Source organism: Otolemur garnettii, unplaced genomic scaffold (assembly GCF_000181295.1).
Source record: "Otolemur garnettii isolate 467f Iridium unplaced genomic scaffold, OtoGar3 scaffold00135, whole genome shotgun sequence".
In the NCBI taxonomy this organism is placed as follows: domain Eukaryota; kingdom Metazoa; phylum Chordata; class Mammalia; order Primates; family Galagidae; genus Otolemur; species Otolemur garnettii.
In genome coordinates this window covers 1,095,021-1,110,500 of record NW_003852530.1, presented here as the reverse complement: position 1 = coordinate 1,110,500, position 15,480 = coordinate 1,095,021, and the positions used below count along the sequence as shown (strand labels likewise).

The 15,480-nt window shown below is 51.2% G+C and overlaps 1 protein-coding gene across 1 annotated transcript in view; it reads right to left on the bottom strand.

The window, feature by feature from the left end:
* Positions 1 to 2,283: 2,283 nt before the first annotated feature.
* VSTM2B (V-set and transmembrane domain containing 2B) overlaps positions 2,284 to 15,480 on the bottom strand; it is a 27,534-nt gene continuing 14,337 nt past the window's right edge. Inside the window, exon 5 of the mRNA XM_012810524.2 lies at positions 2,284 to 2,399. Coding sequence (XP_012665978.2) covers positions 2,314 to 2,399 — 86 coding nt within the window. The 3' untranslated portion in view covers positions 2,284 to 2,313. The remainder of the gene's footprint in view (positions 2,400 to 15,480) is intronic.

The window sequence follows — 15,480 nt, the reverse complement described above, 5'->3', positions numbered from 1 at the left end:
GGTTTCTGGGAAGTGCCTTTTTCTTCTCAAGCTCCAAGGGCCAGTATTTAACAGGACATTAGCCTGCCGCAGTATTGAGTAAACTATAAAGGGAGAGGTTCCTTCTGGACAGAATCACCACCCTCTAGGCAAAATGATTACATTTGCAGCTTGATGGGTTGTGATCGATATAAATGGAATGTGAACCGACTTAACCGTCCACTCGGGGTTGTCCACATGTGCCACTTCTCACTCCTGGCATCTGAAACAGAACCGGTCAGGATAGGCTGGGTGATAACAAGCAGCTCCGGGGCTCCAGGGCTGATTTCCCACTGGGTGGCGGGTCCAGTAATGGCTAAAGGGAGGCCTTTCTTTGCAGCTTTTAGGACCCAGGCAGGCAAAGTGGTCACTGTTTTGAATTTCGTCAGTCATCACATTTAAGCACTGATTTTCTTTGTTTCTTTTTTCTTTTTCTTGAGACAGAGTCTCACTATGTTGCCCTTGGTAGAGTGCTGTGGTGTCACAGCTCACAGCAACCTCAAAGTCTTGGGCTTAAGCGATTCTCTTGCCTCAGCCTCCCAAGTAGCTGGGACTACAGGTGCCTGCCACAACGCCTGGCTCTTTTTTTGTGGCAGTTGTCACTGTTGTTTAGCTGGCCCGAATTGAGTTCCAACCCGCCAGTCCCGGTGTATATGGCCGGTGCCATAACCCCTGAGCTACGGGCGCTGAGCTTAGAGCACTGATTTTTAATCCCTGTGCCTTGGCACACTGGTGCCATGAAAGGATCTCAGGTGTGCTGTGAAAATTTGTAAAGATCATTAATTCTTTTCGAAAGAAGTTCAAAGCACAGTAAATCTATTCTTTTCTTTTTTTTTACTCTTTTTTGATCAACATAACTTAAGTGTGCCATTGAAGTTTAACTATAGGTTCAAGTGTGCCATGAGATGAAACAGGTTGGAAAACACTGCTTTAGAGGAAAGGAAGGCTTCCCAGGGCCTCGCATGAGCACTCAGACGCAGCGGCTGGAAGTGACACAATCTCCTCCTTGACACCTTGTCGGCCAGAGCTGTGGGCCTGCTCGGCACGTGTTGCCAGGAAGCGCGGTCCTGCCAGGTACCGGCCAGCAGAGAACGGAGGTATTTTGTGAGCAGCACCAGTGTGCCCTCACTTGTTTATACAGCAGGTATACAAATCGGGCTGCATTTTAAATAAAACCACAGGCTCTGGGCTATTTCATGGGAGCCTGCCATAGAATGAAGACTAATCGCCCCTGCCTGGGGCATGTCAATTCCTTAGGGTGTGTGAAAACTGCCCCAGACCCATCTATTTCCGAAGTTCAAGATGATCTTTCGAAGACGCACAGGAAAATGCTGTGGAATGCCCGTACTTTCTTTAAATTCCCTCTTCAAACCAGCAGTGAAGCTGACAACAGTGAATACCTGGTGTAGTCTCCAAGTGGGCAGGTACATTGCACGATTAATTTACACCCAGAGGGGAGAGGGGTTCTTGATTCATACAGCACCTCTTCCTAGCAACCTCCTTTCCTGCAGGGGCCTGGAGGCTTCTGCTCCTGTCTCCGCGAGGTTCCTTGTTGCTCAGGGGGGCTGGCCAAGTCCTCGTATCTGCTTAGTGTGGTCTCAGCCAGGTGTTCCAGGCTGACCGTTACTCTGGGTGATATCCAAACAAGAGCACGGGTTGTTCAGCGAATAGGAAGTGCAGGAGGTAGCACGGCTTAACATTCATACATGGCTGTAGAAAGTTTATCTCAAAGTTGTTTTTTATTCAACTGTTATTCATCAATATACAATACAGTTTATAAACAAGTGTCTGGCCTTGTTTCCGATCTTTATTTAAAAATAAATATTATTGACAGTGATTTTTAATTATGATATGATGTATCTTTGTTTTAATCAAAAAGTCTCAAAAGAAATAATTTAATTAAAATGCCCCCAAAGAAAAAAGTAAATGAAAAAAAAATTCCTAAACACAATAATCTACTAAAAATATTTCACTTTGTCAGAAAGGCGTCGACCTGACATTTTGGCATATTATCCGGAAGGTTACCGCTCGGCAGTTCGTGCAAAATGAAAACCGGAGGAAAAGTGGAAGAAAGAAGATTACATGGACAGGAGGAATCGAGGCTCCGTGCGTCCTGCACGGCCCCGACTCTGTCTTATTTGGAAACTAGATGCATTATTTTAGATGTTCTACGTTTGTGGAACTTCCCCAAAAATATGTTTTGTTTATTTTCCATGTGGACTTTGTCATGCTTCTTCAGTCTGTGAGTCCGTCTGGCGACACGGTGCCCTCTGGGTGGCGGCTGGTCCCTGCCTGTCAGTGCCCCACCAGCAGGTGCAGGAACTTATGCAGGGCTAACAGGAACAGGGACAGGAGAGGGTCTGTGGCGGAGCGGCTGGTGCCTGCAGGGATGAGAAGAGGGCAGAGTTAACACCTGACTGTGAGGCTCCAGACCTGGGTGGTGAGTTAACACTGTGAGGCTCTAGACCTGGGTGGTGAGTTAACACTGTGAGGCTCCAGACCTGGGTGGTGACACTTCCCCAGCCTGGGCCTCTCTGCCTGGGCCCAGCTGGAGGCTGGTGCATGTGGCTGCTTTGGGTTGATGGTGACACTCCGTTTCTGGTGTTTGTTATCTACAGACAGGACACCTTAGGGTCCCATCATGTTTCCCCGAAAATAAGACACTGTCTTATATTTATTTTTTCTTTCTTTTTTTTTTTTTTGAAACGGAGTCTCAAGCTGTCCCCCTGCATAGAGTGCTGTGGCATCACTCACAGCAATCTCCAACTCCTGGGCTCAAGCGAGTCTCCTGCCTCCGCCTCCCAAGTAGCTGGGACTACAGGCACCCGCCACAATGCCTGGCTATGCTTTTTTTTTTTGGTTGCAGCCGTCATTGTCATTTGGTGGGCCCAGGCTGGATTTGAACATGCCAGCTCAGGTGTATGTGGCTGGCGCCTTAGCCACTTCAGCCACAGGCGCTGAGCCTTTATTTTTTCTTAAGTAGACACACTAGGGCTTATTTTCAGGGGATGTCTTTTTCTCTGTGTTGAAATGCATGGCGTGGCATCACTAGGTCTTTTTATCAGGGTAGAGCTTATATTTAACAAATACATAGAAATCCTGATAGGGCTTATTTTTTGGGTAGGTCTTATTTTCGGGGAAATACGGTAGTACAGCCAGACGTGAAGGGCCCTGGGCTGAGTGGGCTTGCGCTACATGGTAGTTCTAAGGGCCAAACCATTACCTTATTTGAATAAAAAGACGATATGCTTCCCTTGCCTGGAAACGACGCTGTAAAGTATCCTCAGCATTTAGTGTCCAGTCTTCCCTTCTCCCCCATGAAATCACCACCGGTGTGTACAATTCTGTCCTGTGTCCCCTCCAGCCCCTGCCTAAACCACACAGTTTAGCACCCCACATGCCCTTATCTTTGGCATCCTGATGTTGCTGGAGGTGGGTGTGGTGTGTCTGAGGGTCTTCCAGGAAAGACCCATCTCTGTTCAGGTCACTCCCGCCTGCTTTTCCAATTCAGTCACTAACCTGGGCCCCTGGCCTGCCACTGAGATCATAAACACCTGTGCCTTCATCCTGCCTCACCTGGTCACCCACCAGGATCCCTGTCTGAAGTCAGGGTCTCCATCTGTTGCAAGGTCTCTGGTGCAACCGGAGAAAGCCCAGCCATGGGCCCCAGGCAAGTGAGATATTCACAGGGTTTGGAGAGGACCCAGTGTGGTGTGCCTCCCACACTCCATTGCCAACTGGCTTAGGTCACCCCATGAATGGACGCAGTGTCCAGCCTCACCCTGCTCACCGGTGCCTCCCTCCTCCCTGCCCCCGGCCCTGCCAGCTGGGCTGCAGGAGGCCTTTCCCCGTGACAATACCAGAGGGTACAGAGGGCTTGGCCACCTGTAGCAAGGAAGGCCAGTTCCTTCCAGCCTCAGTGAACACAGATTTGTGGTTTCCCTGACGAGTCTGGGCCTGGGTGCACAAATTCCCCTCTTTGTGGGTGGAAACGCCATGAGCCTTTCTGTCCAAGGCGGACCCCCTGCCATGCTCCCTAACTGTTCTTGCTCTGGTCATAACTGCCTGGGTCACAGAGTTCCTGTCCTGGGCTCTCATTTCCCCTGGTGGGGTAAATGACCCAGCTTGAACCTCCAGGATTCCATCTTTTCGTTTTGGGAAACATGAGCTGTGTTCATGCATTTGAATGAAAGCTGGCAGGAGTCTCATCCACAATCCGGAGTTCTGAGCCCCTGAGAAGTGCGAGGACAGGAAACTCCAAGTGTGCTAACCTTCCTCTTCAGATCTTAATTTTTCAGATGGTCATCCCTCCTGGCCCAGGGTGGGAGCTCGGCTCAGGGTGACACCCTGTCTCTGGCCACGGTCAGCAGGAAGAATCACAGGGTGGTGGTCACTCCAAAGGCTGGGGTCCCTCTTTGCTGCTCCTGGCTGTCACACATCTCTGGGAAGGATGAGGTCTGGAGGCAGTGATGGAATGGCTGATGGTGACCAGGTGGCCAGTGGAATTCACTGAGGCTCAGGCATGTGGGAAATGGTGGTTCAGAGCAGACCATTGTGCCCTGGGCACGCAGGGCTCAGCCTGTCAGACCAGGCCCATGGGCCTCCAAGATCTATCTGCAGACCCAGACACTCAGGCAGGAGCAGGTGAGACAGAAACAATCCACATGACATATTTAGAGGCAGGTACCCTCGTGCATAGAACTCCAGGCCCTCAGGTTGGCAGCCAAGGAGACATGGCTGATGGCTGGTGAGCCTGGCATGGCAACCCTGTCCTAGAGCAAGGAGAAATTTAAATTTGTTTTCAGGTACTGCCTGTGAGTCACTGCCATGCTTAGGGTCTCATCTACTCAAGAAAAGCTTAAAATTGCCCAAGATTTTTCTGAAGACCTAGAGTTGAAACAACCAGCTTGTAGGTCTGTGCTGGGCCCTGGTGGCAGGAGGCTGCAGCAGGGTCTCCTGAAGGTTGACGCCTGGGGAGGGCACAGACCGGGGTCTGTGGTGTCTGCTGGAGGGTGTCTGGGCAGGTGGACAGGTTTGGCTCCTGGCGGCAGGTCATTCTCTCCCTGGCCCAGCATTGCCACTAGGGTCTGGGCGAACTGTGAGAGGTGATATGGGGCAGTGGGCTGGCTCTGGGGAGGGGGGCTTCCAAGCCTAGTCTTGTTGCCAGCTGTGTTACCCTGGCAACACCCTTCACCTGTCTGGGTCCTGTGCGACCTTCACAGAATGGGCATGGCGTCATAAATCCAACATGTACACTGCATATTTCTCTGGTCTGGGGTCCAGATTTAGCAATATTATAGTGACTTATTGCCATGATGGCCGTAAGACCTCTACCCCACCCCAGCAGCTCTGTGACAGTGCCCTGTCCCCCATGCCCAACTCTGGGCTTGGCCACATGACTTGCTTTGGCCAAGGGAATGTCATGGGGGTGGCACAAACAAAGGCCTGAAAGGTACCTGTACATTGAGTCTAGGACTCTCTCCACAGCTCTTAGAACCCACAGTCACACACACAGGCCTGGGCCAGGCTGCTGCCTACTGAGATCTCCCCCTGGACGTCCCTTAGACCAGAGTTCTTCAACATTTTTTATTTCATCACACACTAGGACATAACGTTAAACTTCTGTGGCACACTTACATTATGTTGATCAAAAAAAAAGAGTAGAGAGGCCGAGTACTGTAGCTCACACCTGTAATCCCAGCACTCTGGGAGGCTGAGGCAGGTGGATTACTTGAGTTTAGGAATTCAAGACCAGCCTGAGCACGCTCGAGACACAGGGAGGCTGAGGCAAGAGGATTGCTTGTGCCCAGGAGTTTGAGGTTGCTGTGAGCTATGATACCACAGCACTCTGTCTCAAAAAAAGAAAAAAGAAAAAAGAAAGAGTAAAGAAAAGAATAGAGTTACTGAGCTTTGAGCTTCCTTTGAAATAACTTAATGAATGATCTTTAAAAATTTTTGCAGCACCCCAGTGTGTCACGGCACACTGGTTGAAAATCACTGGTCCAGACCAGCCCATTCCCAAGTGAAACAGCAGCTGACTATGGACACGTGGTGAATGAGCCCTGCAGAGACCAGCAGAAGGACTGCCCAGTGAGCCCAACCCAATTTTCTGAGCCACAGATTCATGAGCTAAATAAATGTCTGCAGTGTTACACTGAAGCCACTGAGTTCTGGGCGCCTTTGTTACACAGCAAAAGCTAACCCGTACACGCACATGAACAAAAGTGCCTCAGAGTCCAGTGCTGTGAACAAACACACACAGCTCCTGCTCTACAAGGGGCTGGAGAAGAATCCTTTTAGGTTGGTGGGTGTCCTTATCTCAAGAGGAAAATTTGCTGGCATGGCAAAATATCTCCTCTACCACCTATTTTAAGACTTTCCTAGAGAATCCTCAAAGAACTCAAATAGACCTTCCATTTGATCCTGTAATCCCAATACTAGGTATCTGCCCAGAAGAAAAAAAATCATTTTATCATAAGGACATTTGAACTAGATTTATTATCGCAGCTCAATTTATAATCGCCTAGATGTGGAATCAATCCAAGTGCCACCGACCCAGGAACAGATTGATGAACTGTGACATATGTACACCATGGAGTACTATTCAGCCATTAAAAAGGACTGGAGACTTTACATCTTTTGTGTTTACCTGGTTGGAGCTGGAGAACATTCTAATTAGTAAAGTATCACAAGAATGGAAAAGCAAGTATCCAAGGTACTCAGTACTAATATGAGGCCAGTAGATAAACAACTGCACACCCACAAGAGAAAAACTCAATTTAGTTCAAGTTGGGGGGAGCAGGAAAGGGGGAGGGAGGGTTGGGGGAGGGTATTGGGGCGCTCCCACCTAATGGGCACAATGTAAGGGTACACGGCCCATTTAGTGGGTGCAGGACACACCTACGACAGGGACTTTATCTAACAAATGCAAACAATGTAACCTAATCATTTATAGCCTCATATTAACCTAAAATAATATAACAAAAAAGATTGATTCTCCCTGAATCCTTGGTGAAAGAAAGACCTAGGATTTGGCACCCTACCTGACACTCGGACACACTCTCCTGGAAGACTGGTGTCCAGGCTGGCCCTGAGGCGGTGGGGTCTACCTACCAGCAATGGTTTCCAATCCAGGAATTTTGCAGCCCGAGTCCACCCCTCCCCCAGAGGATGGCTCCTTTTTTGGAGGGAGACTGCAGTTGGCTGTGGGGCCCCCTCAGCACCTGCTGCCCCAGTTCCAGGGAAGCCCAGACTGCCCACTGCTGTCGGAGATGACAGGTCTCTGCTCATCCTGACTACATGGGCAGAGGCCAGGAGGGAGGGCATATGTGGCTCTGCTGAGATGGAATCTCCTTCTCACCCATCTCACCCCCGTGGCCTGGAGACATCTATGTTCCTAGGGGTGCTGGGCCGAGTGAGCAGCTGGCGTGGAAGCCACTGGGTTGACTGGACACTAGCAATCTGTTTGTCCATCCTCTCCTCCCTGGGACTACCAGGAATAGCCTCAGAACACGCCCAGGTTTGTCATGATTAAGCTGAGGAATCAGGCCGCTTGGGAGGTGAGGGGGCTTCTGACGGAGCAGCTGATTCATTCTCTGTATTAAACAAGGCTTACCATTCTGCTAGTCATTCTTAAAGAAATCAAAGCTTCTTTGGCTAAAGATTATCAATGAAGATATTAACATTCATCATTTAGATAGTGAGCAGGATAAGAGATGCTGGGGCCTTTGAAAGAGACCCTCAAAGAACACCGTGGGCACAACCAGGCCCCCTTTCCCCCACCCCTGAGCACACCAAAGGGCCCAGCCAAGAGCTTCTGCCTAGCAATTCCTCATCTGCAACAGGATTCTAGCCCTCGCAGGAGACAGTGTGGAGGCCCTCAGGCTGTTTCCTGACTTGTGATAAGAGTGAAGGGGGAGACGTCACTCAGGCGTCCTCTGTGACTCTCTCTGCCTACACTGTCTGAAGGCCAGCCTAGGAGTTAGGTTTCTGGGTGTGTGTGGGGGACTGGTGAGGGCTTATCTCCCACATGCTGGCCTGGGGGCATGTGGTGTGGGGTCTGCGCTGTGGGATAGAGTGTAGAGGGGACCACGCTCACCCTGTGGGTGTCAGGACCACAGAGGGCCACCTCCCAGCTGGCCAGCAGGCACAGCTAGCCAGGGCAGCCACTGCCCCTTCCCCACCCACCCACCTGTCCATCCCTCCAGGATGGTATCCCTCTACTGTGGCAGTAACTTCTGCAGCCCCTGTCATGTGGGTGTGGGTAGTTGAGGGCCATGGTCACTCCCCATTGGGGGCTGAGACAAGGCTGGTTGGTACCACCTGCTGGTGGCTTGGGAGCTGTGGCTGGGGGCTGCCTACATCAGGGATTTGCAAACAAATGTTCCTCAGAGCCCGGGGCTTTTTGTGGAGTTGCTCATACGCTGATTTTTTGCTTTTTTAAGTTTGAGAAGAGGAAGTAAGAAGATGCCTTTGTGGGCTGGCTCTGCACATGCCAGCTGACAACAGTGGGGCCTGCCTCCTGCAGCCTGGCTGAGCCGAGGCTCACTTTGTAGGATGGCACTGCTGTGCAGTGTCTTTCTGACACAGAATAGTCACCCTGAGTACAGGTGCCCAGGGAAGAAGTGGCTCAAGGGCAGACAGGGTCCAGCCTTCAATGGACAAAGCCGTCCCAACAGTAACCCTGACTAGCCTAGCAAGAGGACCATGGTGAGGGTCTCAAGGACAAGTCCCACCTCTGTGTTGAGCACATCAGGCCACTGTGCCTGCTCTGTGCCTCATCCCAGCACACGCCTTTGACCCTGGCTTCTTGGCCAGGAAGGTTAGAGAACCAAGTGGAGGCTGCTGGGGGTCCTTTCACTGATGCTCAACTCAGCGCCTTCTCTCTCCTCTGCTATCCCAGAGTGAGACAAGGGACAGCCCCCTGGAGGCAACCATGGCCTGGAGGGCTGAACCTGAACATGCATTTAGCCATGACCCAGTGGCCTGTCTGCCTGGGGCATCAGGAGCAGATGGGCTCTTCTCCTGTCCCTGTCCCCTGGCAGGGCCCATCGCAGCTCAGCTGCACCCTGGTTTCCCACACCCCGGTCAGTCTGGAATGCTTCTCTCTGAGCTTCCTGGGCCCAGGTGCAGTGGGTCTGCAGGGGCTTACAGAGTAAGAACAAAGAGAGGGTGTTTAGGATTCACACTGGCCATGGTCAGACACCACCCTTTATCTGTGGGGAGACATGCATGGCCAGAGCCCAGGGCAGTGCTGGGGGCTCTCCTGGAGACTGGCCCCTCTTGCTTCTCCACTATATTCCTGCCTCCCCATACCTGGCCTCACTGCTTACAAAGTGCTGTCTTCTGCAGAGCTAGGGACAGGAAAGGCACAAACGGGCCACCTGAGGGCTGTGTATGTTTTCAGAAGGGTCTAGTTTGATACACACAGAGTTAAAAAAAATTGTAAATTATAATCCAACATGTCAGAATTGGAAGCCTTGTACATAAAACCACAGATTTGGGTGTTTAATGAAAAGACCCCAAACCTGTTGGAGTGGGCCCCCGTCTGGCTGTCCTTCTTGGCAGGAATCTCCCTTTGTCACTCTCTGCTGCCCCAACCTGGGCCCAGGGTGAGCTGCTGGTTCCCAGCCCCCTGCCCCAGGCCCTTTGCCTGGCCTGACTCACTCATACCTGTCATCCACCTGGGCCCTCCATCGGTGTCAGAGTTTGCCCCCTCTGCGTCAGCCCACAAACAAACCACGTTTGTTCCTATGTTCCCTGATGTGGGGGGCTCGCCCCCATCTCCGACAGTCCCCTAGTCTCTGCAAGCCCGTTCCCTGCTCTTCCCTGGACACAGTGCTGGCCCTGCCGGCTGCCGAGTCAGAATGAACCACCTTGCCAGGAGGCTGCTTCCCTTGTTGACATTTTAATTAAAGCCTCTTCATGGATATTTATTCAAAGGGAGTCAGCAAGCAATAATTGAGCACTAGTAGAATTGGGGTAGAATTAATTTCTGCCATAAAATTAATGAGAACTGGTAGCTGAGACAAAAACCAGGAGCAAGTAATGTTGAGTTTTAAAAGAAATAGAGATATTTGACAGAAAAGTTGAGTGTGGGACGCAGAGCCACAGAAGGCAGGCTGGATGTGGCCATCCTCTTGCCCAGTTCCTCTCGCTCCCCAGCCCTGGGCAGCCGGCTCCTGGCTTTGACACATGCTGTCCCCCAGTGGCTGACATCATGGCCACTGCGGACAATGCCCAGATGGCAGGTGCAGTGTCTGGGCAGTGGGGGAGGCTGACCACTCCTGGGCAACCTGGGTAGAGGCGGGTTGTGTGCCTGGTTCAGCTGTTCCGTGCCATACCTACATTCCCCTGCCTCAGCCTGAGTTCAGGCCTCTGCCATGCCGGGTGACAGCAGTGACCCCTGAGGCATTTTCCCTGCCCTCATTGCCACTTGTGTCCACCTCACTCCTTCAGATGAACCTGGGAGACTCTCTCTATGGTGCAGAGTCTTTGATGGTGCCCTCTGTCCACGGGAGGAAGAGCTGTTACATCAGTGCCACAGCAACGTCACCCTGGCCGCTCCCCTGCCACAGCCACATGCATGGTTGACTGGTCCCTGTGAGCTCCTGGAGGCTGACCCCACAGAACTACTCCTCCTCTTCCTTCATCTAGGTGTCTCCTCCTCTGGGAGCCCTCCTGCACGCCCAGGCCCAGAGGGCTTGGCACAATTGTCCGTGCTGTTCACACTGTCCCAGCCTCTGACCCCTGCGCTGCCTCCCACCCCGTAAATGCTTCTTCACACGTCCTTCCTCTTCTTATCCTGATGGAACCATCACCTGGAGGGTCGGACAGAGGTAACTGGCTCGCCATCAGGCTGGGTCCCACCACAGGTATGCTACCCGTGTTGAATTCAATCCTCGTTGTAGCAAGAAGTCATTCTTTCCCCATTTTATAGACGAGGAAACTGAGTCCAGGGAGGTGGGTGACCTACCCAAGGTGTGAGGTTGCCAGATAAAACCACCAGGAAGCCCAGTTAAATTTGAATTTTGGATATCAATGGATAGAATACAATATGTCCCAAACACTGCACAGGTCACAGTTATGTTAAGATGTTATTGGTTGTTTATGTCAAGTTAAACCACAGGGGCCAGCCTCTGTCTGTATTTGCGATACCAAGGCCACATGGAGACACAGCCGGGCGGGGACTTCATACCCAGGCCAGCAGGCTTCTGTCTACACACACAACCACACCACACTCCAGTTCTCAGGACCCAAGAGCAGGCACTCTCCCTCCCCCAGTGCCTCAGCTGGACCCCTGGCCCCAGGCTACTTCCGAGGAGGACGAGAGAGCAGGGATGAGACATTTCCCTGAATTTCAGCAGTCATGATGGCTTTTTAATGTAGCCAGCTTTGTTGTTAGCTTTTTCCCTGCCTGCTATTTACTCTGAAATGCGATTTTGCCCCAAACAATCATTTAATGGTGCCACTTAATGAAAATGAGAACCAGGCCCTTTCTCTGCAGCCAGGTAGCTGCTGTCTGCGCAGCCTCTGGGCAGCCATAGTGGGCACCAGAATGTTCCCCAGGCAGGGACGGAAAGGTCACCCGCCTCAGTGGAGGCCTGGCCCCGTCTGGACTTGCTAACCTTCAAGGTTGTAGGACATGTGATCCTCAGGGCATCAAATGAGGATGTGTGCTCAGCTCTTCAAAAGGAGAGTGTTTTTTCCTGTTCACAGGTGAGCCCAGAGAGGGTAAGTAACTTGCCCGAGGTCACACAGCCATCAGGTGGTAGAGGGTTATCTCCAGTACCTCCCTGGTCCCATGAATCAAGCCCTGGTTCCTTAGCAGCTGGAAGCTCTTCCTGACCCACCCAGGGGATGGACAGTCCTGCCCCACCTGTCCCTACACTCCCAGGGCCCTGACCTCCAGGTAAACGGACTCCTGTGCAGGCAAAGATGCCTGCAGGCCGTGGCTCACTCTGTTCCCTTTGCTAGATGGCCCTTCCCTTTACTGGTTGGCTCTCCAGAGCCATCTCTATCCTCCTTGGCCCGCCCCAGAGGCCTCTTACAAGGTGACTCTAAGCCCAACTTCACTGTTGACACCTGTGCCCGCTCTGGATCTTTAACATTCCCTCTCACCACACCAGCTCTCACCTAGAAGGAGGCCATGCTTCTGACTGGCCTCCGCACACCACCCACCCCAGCAAGCTAGTCACTGGGCACCCCAGTACTCTAACACGGCTCCCAGACTGCCCTCTTCAAATCCATGGTGCAAATCTGCCCACCCCAAGTTCCCCAGAAGCTCCATCTCAGGTTGAAGGACAAACTCTCTCGCCTAGCTGCCTGCCCTGCCCTGCTGCCCCACCCTGCCTCACAATCCATCCCATGTCCACCCTGATGGTCCCCAGAGCCCTCTCATTCACCCAACTGCCTCCTCCCAGACCCAGCCTGGAGGCTTCCCTTGTCCTAAGTTCTCCAGAGCAGGTTCCATTTCTTCAGGGCTGTATGTGGGCAGTTGTGGGTGTGTTTTTACCTTTTGACACCTGTCTTCTCTGCCAGAGGGTGATCCTGGGAGCAGAGAACACGACTGTCTCAGGGCAAGAGACTCTGTCACCCAGCACAGTGCCCGTACCTGAGATGCTCACAAAATGTTTTTTGAATGAATGAATGAAAGAAAGTCTTGCTTAGACTTCTGGAGCTGGTCTCAGCCTGCATAAGGCACCAGACATTGGGCCAGGAGTGTCACACCTGGCATCCTGTTTTATGTCCTCAAATATAAGCTCTGGCTGGGAGGCCTGTCTGGAGGTGCCTCTGGGGGCCCAGGGCTGTCACAGTGATCTGACCTTTCAACTGCCCAACAGTGTCAGACACTTGTCTAACACTTCCCTCAAAATGCTTCACGTTCATCTTCTCTATTCCAATATTTTCATTAACAAGTTTTAAGCCACTTCAAATTCTTCCCTTAGAAGATAGGATATATGTAAAATATTTATATACTTTATATAGCTCATATAATTTGTATGTTTGTGTGTATTAATATGTGTATTTTGTATGTGTGTATATGTATACACACACCCCTATACACATATTAGAATTTTATTAATTGTTTTTACATCTTTTAAAGCAGAACCCCATTCTCAAGCTAATTGCTGCATAGACTCCAATATAAAAAAAATCATTAAAAGTAGAATGGACCTGGTTGAGGCTGGGTGGTGAGATTGAGCCCAGGGTTCTAAAGCATACAGTTTGGAAATGAGTCACCTGGGGCTCTCTGGGGCCCCTTTGAGACCTAACATTCTTGAATTTGTGATTGCTGGAGCACTGGTGTGCCCAGATGGGGGACCTGAGGGACCTGTCTCTGTGTGTGTGTTTTTTGAGACAGAGTCTCACTATGTAGCCCTTAGTAGAGTGCCATGGCGTCACAGCTCACAGCAACCTCAGACTCTTGGGTTCAAGCGATTCTCTTGCCTCAGCCTCCCAAGCAGCGGGGACTACAGGTGCCCACCACAATGCCCGGCTATTTTTTGTTGCAGTTGTCATTGTTGGTTAGCAGGCCCAGGTCGGGTTTGAGCCCGCCACCTTTGGTGTATATGGCTGGTGCCGTAACCAATGTGCTATGGGCACCGAGCCACTGCCTGTATTTTGAATGAGTGGATCCTGGCCCTCCCCAAAGTACCCTATTCTAGCCCCATTTCCACCCCCGTTGTCTGGGGTACCTCACTCCTCTCTGCAGCCTTCACACCCCTCATGGCAAAAGTGTGTCCCAGATCCCTGGGTCAGGCAAACAGTGGGCACTCAATTAATGCCTGCTCAATGAAGCTGCTGTGTGGAGGTCCAGGCCTCAGCTTCTCGTCCTGCTCAGTGGGGCTGGCGCTGGCCAGCCAAGGCAGGAATGATGCCCCATGGCCCCAGGTCAGCACATGCAGGACCCAACAACAGCTCTCTCTCACAACCTGCCTCTGGATTCCACCTCAAAGATACCTGGACATTTCTGTTTCACACTGAGAATTTTACTTTAGAAACACAATTGAACTGAAAAGGTTAACACATTTTAATTGCCCTGGGAAAGTGTTCTGGAAATTCTATAACAAGTGGTCATTAAATAAAATTAGCACAGAGGTGCTGCCCAGGATGTGTCACACGTTAAAAGATGACTCGGTAGAACCGAATGCCGTGTGAATTACTGCCTTACGTGTTTTTTGTTACATTAGTCTCTAATGTGAATACAGTTATTCTTCTGCCCAACTGGAGATTTGATTTGCCTGTAAAAATATATCTACATTAACTTTTATGTGGATAATAACCAGTAAGTTGTCCAGCAGGGAAAGGGGCCCCCGGTTCCCACCCTCTGAAGGCTGAGGGGTCCGGGAAGTTGGGGGCAGGCTGGGGACCAGCTGTGCGCACTTGTTCTGTCCATCCATCCTGTCTGTGTGGAGTGGCCCAGGGACGACAGGCAGAAGCATGGGCTGGCCTGGAATTCTGGACCACGCCACCACCTGGGACCTTTACTCCTATGTCCTTATTCTGGAAGAAATGCCTTGACTGTGAAGTGTTCAGGAGCTGGGAACTCCAAACTCAGGCATGTCTGTAGCCCCAATCCCATCCATCCTGCAAGGCTCAATTTGTATCCCATGTGCACCCATCTTTCAATCCATGTTTTATCCACATATCCACTCACCCATCCATACATCCAAGCAGCCACCCATCCTTCCTTCCATCCACCCACTCACTCATCCACTTATCCTTCCTTTCATCCACCCATCCTTCTATCCATCCATTCATCTACCCACCCACTCAAATGTTCATCCTTCCACCCATCCAATCATCCATCCATCCATGCATCCATCCATCCATCCATCCATCCATGCATCCATCCATGCATCCATCCATCCATCCATGCATCCATCCATGCATCCATCCATGCATCCATCCATCCATCCACTCATCCTTCTATCCATCCATCTACTCATCCATCTATCCACTCATCCTCCCACCCATCCACTCATCTTTCCATTCTTTCACCCATCCATTCATCCTTCCACCTATCCAGTCATCCTTCCATCCATCCACTCACTCATCCTTCCATCCATCCACCTGTCCTTCCATCCATCTATTCATCCACTCATCCATCCATCCATCCATCCACTCATCCTTTTACTCCTCCACCCATCTTTCCACCCACGCAGTCATCCTTCCTCCACGCACCCATCCTTCCATCCATCCATTCATCCACTCATCCATCCATCTATCCATTCACTCCTCCACCCATCCTTCCATCCATCCACTCATCCTTCTACCTATCCCATTATCCTTCCATCCATCCACTCATCCTTCCACTCCTCCACCCATCCTTCCATCCATCCACTCATCCTTCCACTCCTCCACACATCCTTCCATCCATCCACTCATCCTTCCATCCATCCACTCATCCTTCCATCCATCCACTCATCCACTCTTCCATCTGTCCACTCATCCTTCCAT